Source organism: Heloderma suspectum, chromosome 2 (assembly GCF_057233095.1).
Source record: "Heloderma suspectum isolate Gila_16-S chromosome 2, 16-S_ref, whole genome shotgun sequence".
Lineage (NCBI taxonomy): Eukaryota > Metazoa > Chordata > Lepidosauria > Squamata > Helodermatidae > Heloderma > Heloderma suspectum.
In genome coordinates, this window is record NC_139459.1 from 243,649,251 (window position 1) to 243,664,341 (window position 15,091).

The 15,091-nt window shown below is 40.3% G+C and overlaps 1 protein-coding gene across 1 annotated transcript in view; it reads left to right on the plus strand.

Moving 5' to 3' along the window:
• DOCK2 (dedicator of cytokinesis 2) overlaps nt 1–15,091 on the plus strand; it is a 409,918-nt gene that overhangs the window by 353,699 nt on the left and 41,128 nt on the right. The window contains 6 exon segments of the mRNA XM_084838639.1: nt 920–960; nt 2,500–2,590; nt 4,231–4,350; nt 7,578–7,667; nt 8,794–8,898; nt 9,896–10,037. Of these exon segments, the coding sequence (XP_084694765.1) occupies nt 920–960; nt 2,500–2,590; nt 4,231–4,350; nt 7,578–7,667; nt 8,794–8,898; nt 9,896–10,037 (589 nt within the window).

A 15,091-nucleotide genomic window follows, 5' to 3' on the forward strand; every position in this document is an offset into this window, starting at 1 on the left:
TTACATTCCAGGTTCCTATGGTGTGTTGATCTTTAGAACATCGGATTCGTCGTTCACCACCAGCACCGTCGGCTGCTAGCCGTCCTTTCGGCTTTGAGCTAGCTGCATCATCACATCTAGGGCTAGTTGAACTTATCCTCTGTTCCTCCCCAGTAGCATTTTGACCATCTTCTGACCTGGAAGTCCCATCTTCCGATGGTATACCGACATATCTCTGGTTGTACTGATCCATTTAATTTTCAGGGCAAGAATACTGGGGTGGGTTGCCGTTTCCTTCCCCAGGGATCGTATTTAGTCTGACCTCTCTGCCATGACCTTCCCGTCTTGGGTGTCCCTTCACGGTTTAGCTCATGACATCATTGAGGTGCTCAAGCTCCAGCACCATGAAGGTAACGATCTCCTTTGCTGGAGCACTGCTGCCCCCAAATCTGCTCCTGAGGGCTGGGGGTCCTACAGAGCAAATATGGGTGATGTGCGGGAGCTTGCAGGGTAGAGGAGAGCAAGGGGAAGTCCCATCATGCAACAATGGATTAAAGCCATTATATGCATGTTATATAAATATAATGCTTGTTCCTCACCTTTCTCAAGCAAAAACCTTTCATTAACAATTGCTGTCATGGAACCTAGACATTTCACCGTAATACCAAGATATTGTTCCATTTAGTACTGTTCTCTGGGAAAATAAATTATGGCCCATCGCAGTTAATCAATTGTATAAACCCTGGTTTCAGTGGGAGGTAGTATATAAATAATACATATTAAAGTTCTGAAATGTTAGTGATGAAATATAACACAATGGCAAAGTGATTCCCTGAATGAGATGTTTTGTATATTTAAAGAACTTTGCAGAATGAAACTATCCACAATTAAGTGTTTTGTGTGCCAAGATGATCCAATTTCATTCCTTTTCCCTCCTTAGAATTTCTACAAGGAGATTAATCGTGAAGAGATGTATATAAGGTATGGTAATTGCTCTTCTGATTTTGTTGCTGTTGGAGACAGCAATATTGCTTTCCCCCATACGAACTTCAGGATGTTATATGGAATTGTAGTAAACATCTGATAGCACACCATTCACTTCACAGTTGCAATATCCCAAGGCTCAGCCAGACCCATAAAAATACTGTTTGAGCCTTCCGCAACTTGACTATATCATACATATTCATTAGCGGCAATTTCCCCCCTGGTATTCTGTTTGAGTGAACCATTCAGATGCCCGGCTTTCTCTGTTTCAAAAAAGGGATGATGTAATTTGAAGCAAAGTGGATGATACATTTCAGGTTGACAGATGGAGTCCATTTTGAGTGTTTTGCACTTGACAAAATCTGTAAATAAACAACTGCTTTGAAGGATGTGCTGCAACTGCAGTGTCTTACATTGGTAGTACTGCATTTGGAATTAGAAGTCAAAAATCTCTTTGCAGAAACAATTTCTTGCAGCTTTTTCTCTAATGCATAAAGATTATGCACCATTCAGTTATGAAGATAAATAGTCATGTTAAAATTGTGAAGCCATTAAATTATTTGAATCAATTCATAGTCAGAGGTCTGCATCTTTACTCTACCTGACACGTGCAAGTTTGATTTTTCTGTTTTCAACTTAACTCGACTATACATTCTGTAAAGCAGACCAACCAGCATCTTCCAAACAAGTACATTAGAAGAGGCAGGTTTGTCAAGATGGATTGTGCTTGGACTGTGAACTTGGAGATGTGCAGTGCTTGCTGTTTAGCTGTGCTCTCAAATTTGATGTTCATCTTCTCTCTTTCTTTTGAAGCAATAAAAACTCAAAGCAAAGGCTATGTTGTTTTTTAAAACTTTCAGCTGCACTCAAAATCTATCTTCCTTTTAAAATTGTAAAGTCAACATGTTACCTCAGGTCTTTTAGTGAAACATATATATCTTTTTATGTGTACATATTTCTTCCTTTATAGAAGGTATGGATATCTAGCGAAACTTTGTTTTCTCTGGATTTGTGCAGTGTCAACTGCAGTAATATATGTATTGCATTTAGTTAGCTACAGGAAAGAATCAGCACAAAATTTTCTGACTAGACAGAATACAGTGTAGTGAGAGTGGAAAAATAAAGAACGTGAAGGTCCATCTTTCTCTGGGGAGGCAGCAAAAGTCAATGCACATGGGTAGTCTTCCAAGCTCTCATGATGTACCCAGTTGTATTTGGGCGCCCAAGGCTTCACATTTTCAAGCTGATGAAGCTATAAACTATATTTTATTACTAATAGCACTACTTTAGTGGAAAGGCAGGATATAAATGAATTAAATACATAAATAAATAAGCATAAAGCTTGATCCAATTTTAGGGCCTTTTAATCTGAATTATATTTTGATACCTCATTGTGGGACTCAAATTCGAATCTTGGCAATCTGGTTTATCATGCTAATAGTGAAAAGTTGATTCTTTATGAACTCAAAGTAATTGTGAAATCAGGACCTCTTTGCTTTTGTGCTCTCGCCCTTCACTTGCTTCATCTGTTAACAGGTACTTGTATAAACTTCGGGATCTCCATTTAGACTGTGAGAATTACACTGAGGCTGCATATACTCTTCTGCTGCATGCCTGGCTTCTGAAAGTAAGCTGCTTATTCTTAGCGGATAGATGGGCCTACAAGTACGTCAAGACAAGGAGGAAGTTGTATTGTAGTAACAAACAGGGTGCTAATGGAAAGGGCCAGTGGTTTACAGCTGTGTATGATTGCTCTGACGTGTTGAAGTTGAATTTGTCTCTCCAGTGCTAGCATCATATGTACTAACAATGAACACAGGTGCTGAGTGTTGATGGCTGTGTAGCCCTGGGCATAGTCTGAAGGCACATGAGGCAGCCAGCTTGCTGAAGCTAAGCAGGTCAGGGTCTGGTCAGTGTTTGGAGGGGAGACCACCTGGGAACCACATGTAGCCACCTTGAGTTCCACAATGGAAGAAAGGTGAGATATAAATGTAATAAATAAATAATAAATAAATAAAACTGAGAAACACAAGAGAGGTATCAGCATGCTTGAGGGACACAGAAGTAGAAAAGGTCTTTAATAAAAAAAACCCAAAGGGGGCAGACCCACCCCCCAGTATGGCCCAGTGAGGACTGAGCATGCTGTTTGGGCCCCACAATGCTAAGTGTGTGTTGTGGGGTGGGGATGGGGTGGGAGAGACTGGAAAACCATGGTGGTGAGGGGCAATGGAATGGAATATCCTGAAAGTATGTATGCCTGACTGCCAGCACACCCACTGGAACACCCACTTATTAGCCTTGTTCTTTAACCGATAGATCAAATAGCTTGTAGACGTTCAGCACACCAGTAATTTATATAGCATGTTGTATGACAATCACTGTTCAAATAGCTGATTTCATTATTTTAAAGTCAGAGGTTTAAGAAGTAGGGAGGAGCGGGTGTTAAGATCTTTAACAATCTTCAGAGGTTTCGTGGGGCAGGGGTGGTGATAATGGTGGTGACGATGACAATTCCACTGAAACTGCCTTGCTTTACTTTGATCTTCCAAAACTTGCTGCCTCATTAACCCGTCAACTAGAATTCATGTTCAGATGCATGCAAAACTGCTGACATTTTGAAATTTCCCTCAGGGATAATTACACATTCTGTGTAAGCACACATATTAAAGCCTTTTTTCTTAAAAAGAAATGAAAAGCAGCTTCTGTGGGAATAATTGAGGGTGAAGAAGTGGTTGGGAAGTGGTGCTCAGCTGTTTCCCCTCTCACCTTTTATTTGCCCAGTCCAAACTGTGGCCCAAGTGGGGTTTCCTTCCCTATAGGGTTTAGTCTAATTCATTTGGTTTGAATGTAGGAATCAAGAGGTAGAAGAGCTTCAGTACTGATATGGCGTAGAATGGATTCCATTTCAATTGTGTGAAAAACAACCCAAATGCAAATTTAACGTGTTGCACATCAGATGCCAAATGTACTTGGATGGGGGGGGGGGTTACACTTAAATGCACACAAGGTGTGATTGGACAAGGATTGGACCCCTCATGTGCATTTCAAAGAGACAAGTAGCAAAAAAAATAATAAAATGAAATATTGTACATTACATCACACTTGACATGCAGTGCATATATTTTTTTCTCACCTATTGTGCCAAGTCTTTCAAACCCAAGACTGGTACTATCTCTATAGCATCTATAGTGCCATTTCCAGCACCTAAAGAAAATTTAGTGATGTACTTATTTGCTGATATGTTAAACTATATTTTTGTCTTTTCAGTGGTCTGATGAACAGTGCACTCCTCAAGTCATGCAAACAGAATTTCAGAGTTCACAGACACATCGGCACCTGAAAGAGCACTTGTATGGGATGATAATAGGATACTTTGATAAGGGAAAGGTAACTTTTGTTTATTTTTTTATTCTATCTGAGTAGGTTTATGTAATGGCTTTTAAGTTCATTCTGCAGTCGAAACCTTGTTGAAATTAAATGGGAAACGCATCTCATAAAGTTTTTTTTTTTTAAGTGTGTCTAACAAGTTACTCATATAGGTGACAAATTAGGAAGAAAGTTTACATTTTGCATGTATTGTGAATTATATAGCTTTTCGTCTCAACAGTGGCACAATATTGTATTTGTACATGACTTGTATTAATAAACTTGTATACAAACTATGACCTTTCCATTAGCAAGGTGTTGCTATGATTCAGGCAATATAGTACATAAATTGTATGTTGGTTCTCACCAACATGTTAAGGTCTGCATAGCACCACTAAAGCCATGTAGGATTTTGTGCTCAAAGGTTTGCACTCTTTGCATTAGGCTAAAATCACTGGAAGACTTCACAGGTGCTTTTAGAATATGTGTTTATATCCTGGGTAGGCAGTAGTCATTCTACGCTTTGCTACTGATATCTTCCATTTAGCTGTGGCAGTAGTTTGAAAGGCCTTGTGATTTGGTGATAGTATTGTGGAAGTTTGCGCTTCAGAATGTTTAGTTTATGTAATGGTAACATGAAATGTGGTACAAATGGGAAGAAAATAAGTGTATATATGGAAAAATACTGGTGGCTATCGTGTAGTGAAGTGAAATGTAAGCTCTCTGCAGATGTTTTCTGGGAAAACTCATAGGTGTGAGATATTCTTGACTTAAAAGGGTTTTTTTTAATGTGAGGGTATGTTTGTGTAGAAGTGAACATGATTTTTAGTGTAGACTTGGTTCACTGCATTTAATTTAGTACTGAGACAGCAGGAATCTTAAGATGTTTACTCATTATATATAAAATAGGAGATGTGTATGTGTTAAAATGTTACATATTAAGATTAAGGGTAGTTCTGCCCAACTTCTGAAGGTGTCCTGGAGGTCCTAAGTCTTGTCTCAGGAATAGTTTTGTTGTGTGTTGTATTGCCAGTTTTAAATTCCTGTGAATCTTCACCTGCAGCTGTGCATAACCATGTCTTCTGAAAAGAGATGGGTATGAAATAGACCAGACTGGTTCAGCTATAAGGCATCTACATATAGTACTGTTGGAAAGGTAAAAACAGGCCCACCCCCCAAAATGGCTCAGTGCGAACATTACTGGTAATGGCAACATTCATTTGCTATTCTAAGATAAAAGCTTGCTTACTTGTAACTTTCTTTTGGGTGCAATTAGGGATGTACGAAAGTCACTTACCTTTCGCGGATTATGTTTATGGTGGGGGGGGAGGCGTTCCGTCCCTCCCCACGGAATCCTCGGCGGGGGGGGGAGTCGCTCTGTTCCTCCCCCCTGGAATCCTCCGCGGCCGGCTGTGCTCCGCGGCAGCTCCACAGAGCAGCCGGCCAGGCCCAGCCAGGCCAGAGCCGTCCACAGCCGGATTTTCGGCCATGGAGGGCTCTGGGGAAGAAAACAAACAAACCGCGTACACAAATGGCGGTGGCTATGGCCGCCGCCATTTGCGTTCCTTAGTTCCTTAGTTTGGTCCGTCTTAGTCTACGTTAGGGATGGATGAAAGTCCCTTACCTGGTCCCGCAGCAGTTTTCGGTGGAGGGGGAGGCGCTCCAGTTCTCCCCCCAAAATTCTTGGTGGGTGGGGAGGTGCCCCATCCCTCCTTGCCGAAATTCTGGCCGGAGGGGAGCGCCCCGCCTCTCCGGCCATGAAAGAAAAAACTAAACTAAAAAACAAAACAAAACCATGATAGGCTACGTAACGATTTACGTAGCCTATCACGGCTAGATTTTCAGTCAGCCGTGATAGGCTATGTAAATCTTTACGTAGCCTATCACGGCTGACTTTGAAAGAAAAAAAAAAGCTCGTACACAAATGGCGGCACCCATGGGTGCCGCCATTTGCATTCCTTATTTGGGCATGGGTAGTCTACATAAAGATTTACGTAGACTACGGTGAAAATAAGGGCAAGGCGCTTTTTTTTTTTTTTTCAAAGTCAGCCGTGATAGGCTACGTAAAGATTTACGTAGCCTATCACGGCTGACTGAAAATCTAGCCGTGATAGGCTACGCAAATCATTACGTAGCCTATTATGTTGTTTTTTTTTTTTACTTTACTGGGAAATGGCGGTGGCAGCAGCCAGTCGGAAGACCGACCGCTGCCGCCGCACCGCTGCCGGGACCCGCTGCCGAGAGGGACATTCGCACGAGGTAAGTCCCATCCCGGGTGGGGGGGCGGGGGGGCGGAGAATTTCCCCACCAATTTCGGGGGGCCGAATGCGTTGGCATTCGGCCTCCCGGAGATTCGTGGAGAAATTCTCCAACATCTCTAGTCTACGTAAATATTTACATAGACTAAGACAGCGAAAATAAGGGGACATAAAAAGATATATATGTTTCACTAACAGACCTGAGGTAACATGTTGACTTTACAATTTTAAAAGGAAGATAGATTTTGAGTGCAGCTGAAAGTTTTAAAAAACAACATAGCCTTTGCTTTGAGTTTTTATTGCTTCAAAAGAAAGAGAGAAGATGAACATCAAATTTGAGAGCACAGCTAAACTGCAAGCACTGCACATCTCCAAGTTTACAGTCCAAGCACAATCCATCTTGACAAACCTGCCTCTTCTAATGTACTTGTTTGTGTACACCTTTTTTTTTTTTTTTTACCCAGACGTTTTAGGCTACATAAAAACTTACGTAGCCTATCATGTCTCTGTAAAAAAAACAACAACAACTGCAAATGGCGGCGGCGGCGGCAGCCGGTCGGAAGACCAGCCTCTGCCACCGCCAGAGCTGCCGCCGCCCGGAAGATCCGCATTCGGCCTCACCATGATCCGTGGCGGAATTCTCTGCCATCCCTAGGTGCAATCCTTGGCATGTTTAGACAGAAGAAACTCCTACAATTCACAGCAAGCTAGCTGGAGAATGCTGGGAATTATAGGACTTTTTCCTGTGTAAACATGCATAGGATTGCACCCTTAATGTATTGTGTATCTTTACTTCACACATTTGCCTCTTTTGCTTCAGTTAATACAATGATTGTTTCATACAGTTCATATTTTTTCAGATCATACAGTTAATGTGGTGTTAGGCATAATAAATAAAAATTTCAGTATTAGTGATGATTGAAAACAATATTTGTTTTTGTGAAGCTATAATACGGTAATTATATTTTTGAATATCCTGTTGTGTTGCAGATGTGGGAAGAAGCAATATCCTTATGCAAAGAACTGGCAGAGCAATATGAAATGGAAATTTTTGATTATGAACTTCTAAGCCAGAACCTGGTAAGAGTGTGGCTTTCCAAAAATATTACAGATATTCAGATTCTTGTAATTTCATACTTCTTTTAAAAACCTTTTTGTAGTTCAGATCATGATTTTGAATAAAGTACATGATGGGCATCTCAAGATTTAATTAAAATCAGGTTAATTCACACATGCATGTACATCATTGGATTACTCAGTGCCCAAAGATAATTTAGATAATACTTCATAATGATTAAACTGCTTAAGGGTGCAACCCTATGAATGTTTTGTCCTAAGTCTAGAAAAAAAAGGGCTTTTGCTTTCTCTTTTTAAGTTGTTTGGTGGGGAGAAATCAAAATGCAATTGAGAAGGAAAAGGTTTAAAAAAACATATTAAACAATGTGCCAAATCAACATTAGTCACGTGTAAGAGGTCACAATGTTTCCAAAAGGGTTTCCTCAATTTCTTGACTTTATCCTTTCCTTACATTTTTTAAGAAGAACTAGAGATGATTGTGGGACATTGCTTACCTCTCTAAACCACAAGCAGAAATAAGAACACTTTGACCTCATGAGAAAACATTAGTTTATGTTCTTTTGAATTAAAATTGTTTGCAGTTCACCTTGGAAAACTATCACCATCATATTAGACTTAATATCTATATTGTTGTAATATAGATACAACAGATTTTGTATGTAGTCTAGATTTGTTTAGGTTCATTACAATTGTTTGGAAGATACCACATTCCTTCTACACCCTTTATGGCCACCTTGCACAATGTCTTGTCATGTTTAGCTTTGCACCAAGCAGTGTGTCTTAGCACTTCATCCCAAAATTGGCCAAATCCTTATCAAGCTGTGAAAGGTGCATGCAATTCATTCCACTCATCTAGCAGCAACTGCTCCAGATTTTATCCATTAGAAACATAGGTTTCTTCTCTCTTCCAGCTTTGCTTTTAGATTAAATGAGTAGCTCGTTATTGTTTGAGGCTGGATAACTATTTCACCATTTTGGGGGAAATAATATGCAAATATACTAATATGCAAATGCATAAGAAAGCTATGCAAAGCTTAATTACATACTTAAAAAGTTGCTAGTTTATCATATAAGCCGGTTTTAGTTGAGTATGATACTAGAGGGGCTTATCCCATGTGTTTGCTTTCAGATTCAGCAAGCAAAATTCTATGAAAACATCATGAAAATTCTGAGACCTAAACCAGACTACTTTGCTGTTGGATATTATGGCCAAGGGTTCCCTACATTCCTAAGGGTAATTGTATCTACTTTGTGTACTATATCTTTAATAACTGTTCGTACTAGCCCTAAAGAATGCCAATATTCTGCCAGTGAAAATGGAGTTATTCACTCAGAGAGAGAGAGAGAGAGAGAGAGAGAGGTATCTTCATTTCATTCTGCAATGCACAGGATTTCTCTCTCTTAGCTATCTGAGGTGTAATTTGTAACAACAGTAAGTGTCACATTTTCAAGGGGGAAAATTGATTTATTGTGTTTTCTTTTCCTGCAGCTTTCAAGGTTAGAAGAGGTTTATAGTGATAATAATGGAGTGATAAGGGAGTATTTTGGATTCTTACAAGATAGTCATAATTAAGGGATGGTTTATAACTGGAACGACCCTAATGGGCAACAAAAACAATATACATAGCCAAGAGAATGAAACAGGAATTCTAATGAATATTGTATCTAGTGTACTTTCATTCTTCTTTCTAACTTTTGTAGGTAAAATCTCACAGGAAAATGTATCATATTTGTGCCTTGACTACCCTTCTCTTAATTCTCTTTGCTCTTAGTAGCTTAAAATGTGAAGTCCTGCTGATGTACACTAATAATTTATCCTCCTTCCCTTTTAATATACCCCAAGTTAATGACTAGAAGCTGGATTCCCCAGGGTCAAATCCAGCCCTCTGAAGTACATCCAGCTTACTGAGGTGCTCCCCAGTTATCAACCCAGAGGCATGAGTGGTGTGGCCTTGGTACATGCACTTCCTGATCCTGTTACCTTGGAGAGCATTGGGACTCTGCCTCACAACTGTCTGTTCCACTTCTTGGACTGGTCTTCCTGTATAACTAGTTGTCGACTATGGCCTTGAACTATCAATGGTGGTATGATGACAGGATTGCATTTGCAGCCCACATTCACTACTGTTAACATGAAGACTGTAAATAATATTCTAATGTGTGACAAAGATTATTTCAGCAACCTCACACACATGTTTATGTCTCAAAACTAATCTAAACCTTTCTTACAGAACAAAGTGTTCATCTATCGTGGCAAGGAATATGAGCGGAGAGAAGATTTTCAAGCTCAGTTGATGAGCCATTTTCCAAATGCCGAAAAAATGAATACTACTGCACCGCCTGGAGAGAATATCAAAAGCTCTGCTGGTCAATGTATCCTTAAGTATGAAGTTACAATGAAATAAGAAAAAAACCCCTACCTAATATTTACATGGAAGTCTACAGAGAGCAATATAGAAATTCCCAATGTATTAGGTCCACTTCATATGTTACCTTTTTATTATATACTCATGAAATGTTTATACACACACACACACACACACACACACACGGAAAACCATAATGATGCACGATTGGAAGTATATGTACAATGGATGTGCACTTGCCAAGAAGCTAGGCTTGGCTGTGACTCTCTGTGCAATGAGTGGCCAGCACGGTTTACTGCTGTGGAATGTGTGACACCGTATTTAATTTAGGATTTTCCCATATTTAATGTAGACTTTTTGATCTGAAGGCCCAGACTGCCTTGTAGCCTGGGATCTGCTGGCAAAAAAGCTGCATGCGTATTCTTCCTTTTGGTGGCATATATCTACTGAGTTGTGCTGCTCTTTTTCAGGTGACCACGCACCCATCACAGTCAACCACATACTTTCTCACTTTCCTTTTCAATTATATACCAGTTAGACAAGTTTTGGATTGATCAACGTCACCCAAGAGAAAGTTCCAGATACCTGCATCTTATCCCCTCATAAACAGGACAAATCAACAAGTAGTGAGGTAGATCTTCAACTACACCCTCCCAACAAATTGAAAATGTCAAATTAAATGGGATATTCCTAAAGCAGTACCAACACTGTAGAAGGCATCTGAAAAACCAGTCAAATGTCCCTCTTAATAGGCAACTTTCTAACAACTATTAAATAGCTTTTAGATTTAATCATGCCATATCTAAAGGCTACTTTCACCTCTGAAATCATGGGTAAGTCAAATTTCACCAAAATGTCTTTCAGTCTTTTTTAATGACTACTTCAGCTGCCTTTGGTTATATATCAGAAAAGTAAATTGAGAGAAGCCAGAAAATTTAATTAGCTGTTCAGTCCTTTGAAGCCATGCTGTCCTTTTTAAAGAACCAGTGGAACTCATCTCTGGGACACAGTTGGAGTAATCTTTCTGCTTTCTTTGATTTAATGTTAATCCAATCATTGAAAGTATGGAGAAAATATAGAAAAACACATCACCACAGATTATATTACTGTTTCTACCCCAAGGAGCACCCAAAACATTTCTAAAAATTATATTTTGGGACTTCTCCAGTTCACCTGATTCATAGTGTTCCCAAATATCAGCTCTGAGAGTAAGTGAAGATACAATTTAGCTGTTATCAATGTAAGCATTTTATTTCCTCCCTTTATGGTACCAGAACTTATAATTCTGTTAAGTGTCTGTTTGATCTTTAGCAGATTCAGAAAAGTATGACTTTACCTGTTCAATTTTGGGGTCAATGATACCCCAAAACAACAAAAGTCAGTAAATTCTTAAGTTACTAGAAGGTACCTCAAACCCATCTGCCTCTGTGGAAATAAAATCATATCATCTGCTTATGGTATGTGATCTAAATAAGTAAACTTACTTATTCCGCCTTCCATGCAAACACATGCAGATAGATCCCCTACTTCTCCAAATATTAGCAAACGTGCCCCATGTCCACAGGCACATCCCGCTTCAGAAAGAACAAAGATTTGGAAGAATGCATCATCTTCACATAAGATGTACCAAGTCCTCAGATCACTTGCATATCCTCTAATCTTTTGGCTCACCAGGGAAGCCCAAGCCTAATCTCTGAAGTGTCCTTTCTACAAGGCCATCTCTTCAAATCCTGCCAGCTCCAGCCCTATCTTTGGGTGTGCAGCAGAATGCCTTGTTGCTTGTACCTCCATACTACACCATGTAGTTAAAAGACACAGGGTGCTTCGAGACAGAAGGCTCCTAAAAGGCATTGTTCAGTGATTCCATGCATCATTCCTACCTTAATGGGTTTTTGTGTGTGTGTGGCAAGAAAGAGACAGACACAGTGGGAAAACACAGAGGGTTACAAATGGAAGACAGTGTTGTCTGGACCCCCTTCCCCCTGTCAAATTCTGTGTTAGAGGCAGTGTGATTGCACAATAAAAGTCCCATCTGGAAGCACCCATAATAGTGATAATGAAGGTAACCAGTAGCCACTGTTTCATTAGGGTGCTACTACAGGCTTAGCTGAGATGTCACATTTACTAATCTCAGATTTGACATCATAGCAAGCTATGGTTATAGTAAAGCAAAACCTGAAAGAGAGGAATTAAATATCTCTGCCTGAGAGGAGGGGCAGGAGCACATTCTAAACTGAGCTAGAATCTAAGGTCTTTATCCTTAAGGCCATGACTGTCACTTGTAAAGTGTTAAATGCCTGTCACTGGAACACAGTGCAGGTGTCAGAAATGCTCCTGTTGCCTACTGAATCCTCCAATAGCCAGAATCAAAACTCAGACAAAAGGGCTGCTTTCCAAGGCTTTAATTCCATTCAACCTAATGAAGCTTACAGATGCTAATTGCCTGAGACTCAGGGGAAATACAAAGGAACAGCCTACTAGGGGTTTCTAAGAGTTAGGGCGTCAGCTGGTCTCCATTTGGGGGAAAGCGTGGTAACCCTCTGAACTTAAGGAGTGGGAGGGGAAGATCTCCCCCTCTCCCGTGGGGCCTCAGGGTGCAGCTGTTGACGTCGAGCCAATCAGGCTGAGCGCCTAAGCTCGGCTCCCACAACCTCTTGCTTGTGCCTGTGCCTGGCATCTAAAAGCTCAAGTTGTCCCTCCCTTTCCATGCCAGGGTCACTGTCACTCCCAGGAATGTGAGCGGGGAGGGGGGATCTCCCTCCAGCTGCACCTCTGAAATCTGAGAGATTTCCACTCCCACGGATCGTATCTCCTTCTCAGAACCAGGGCTGCTTTGGAACTCTATGGGCTCAGATCCAACCCTGACATCAGGCTGCATTTATTCCTCACTTTCTTACACTTAGACATGATTCCACAGCTCAAGTCAGAAATGCTGGAGATAGACAATAGTTTTTGAGAGGTGAAAGTGGTATGATAAAGATATGTCTGCCCTCAGTGTACACACAAATTTCTTTTCTCTCTCTTGCAAAACTTATGAGCTGTCTTATACTGAGTTAGGCCATAATATTCCAGTGTGGTCTGCCATGATTGGCAGAATTTTTCCGATCACCAGCTGCCTGGGAGAGATGCTGGGGATTGAACCTGGGACCCTTTGCATGCCAAACCCCTGACCTGCTACTGAGCTCTGGCCCTCCCCCTGAACCTATTTACCAGAGGTGATTGTGAGATGAACATAGACAACCCATGCAATAATGCCTCTCTCATGCACCTTTAATACTCTGAAAAAGTACTGTCCATCTCCAGCCTAAGAGAGGAGAGATTTTGACAGAATGATGAACAGTTATGGCTTAAAGGCATACATGGAACAGCTTTCAGATCATGGCTGTGTTTGCTGCAGAAGTCATTTACACAGTGGATGACACTAATATGACATTCATTACTGCAAACTGAATCAATAAAACAACTAAATGCTCCCCTCCGCCATATATATTTGTGCACTGTTCTTGTTAACAGTACATCCCGGTCCATGTATATCTCACAGAAATAATAGAGCTTGTGACTACAGTCAGGCCTCTAAGTCCGTAGAGCAGTAGGGCTCATTTGCAAAGTCAGAAAGCAGTTTGTTTCTCCCTGAGCGCCCCACCCCCCGCCCCTACAAAATAGTATACTCGCAATATATGTGGGTTTGCATCACAGTAACTTTATTTATTTATTTTTAAACCTCTCCTCCATGTACACTGTAACTCCAACAACAACAAGTTCTATAAAACCATCATAAAATATAATAAAATATAAAACACTCAAAGCATAAGGTGGCATAAAACAGCAACCACCTGGCCAATCACTAAGCAAAACATTAAAAGCACCATTATAATATCAGCAGTTAAGTTAAAACAAAATAAGTGTCTGACAAGCCTGGAAATGCCTTCCTGAATAAAAGTCTTCACTTGATGACAAAATGACATTAGTAAAGTGTCCAGTCGAATTTCTCCCCATAGAATAATGAAAGGTGTGGATGCCACTACCCCAAAGGTTATGCTCTGCAGCCTAGCAGAATACACTTCCTTGTCCAGTGGGAAACAGAGCAAGATTTCCACCTCTAATAGAAGGGAACTGGGTAGAACATGTGGGTAACGGTGTTCCCAGGGCATCTGTGACATTTAAAGATGCTAATAACACTCACTTTTGCTATTTTCTTATGTTGTAATATTGGTTGCATAATATATCTAGCTTTCCATCTATTACTGTTTTGAAGTGAAAGAACGTGCAACAGGGTGTCAAGATGTCATTTCTAAGCATTATACTGTTTATTCAATAGGATGGTATTTTTGGATCATGATTTTTAAAGGCCAAGATCACATTGTAAAAGCGGGCATCAAAGGCCTTAGAAACCATCAGCCTTTCTTGTACAAGAATGTTTTATAACGGCTTGTCAAAACATAATCTCTGCCTCCATTTCTCAGGCCCCAACACTCAAGCTAAAAGCACTTAAGAACCAAACTCTTTTTTGTTCTTAATTCACCCTTCACCTTCCCTTTCTTCTGGGCTTCTTATTCTGGCAAAGAAGGCTGTGGTGTAGACACATTATAGCCTTTTCAAAACCAGACAGGCTTTTCTTACCTGTAGGGTGTAATTTTGAATGGCTGTTTTAGTAACCAAACAAGTGTCCCTGATTTGATTCATACCATATGCTGCAATATTTTCCACCCACCAATGTAAAATATGGGGCTATAAGAACCTTTTAAAAGTCTTTTATTTATAAAAGATGGGCCACTTTACATGTTATAAAAATCATGTAGGAAATTGCATGAATCCCGCATATCAGCTGCACTTGTTCTATATGGAAGTGACCACTCCATAATATCTTATAATGAATGAAGTAGTCTTAAGATGCCAATTACTCCTTTTACAAATGCATTTATTCATTTACTATATTGATATCCCATTCTATCTTTAGCAAGCTCAGAGCAGCTTACCTGGGCCTCCCAATGGGCTGCCATCCAAGCACTGATCAGGTTCGTACCAACTTAGCTTCAACAATGGGACAGAAACAGGTGCTGC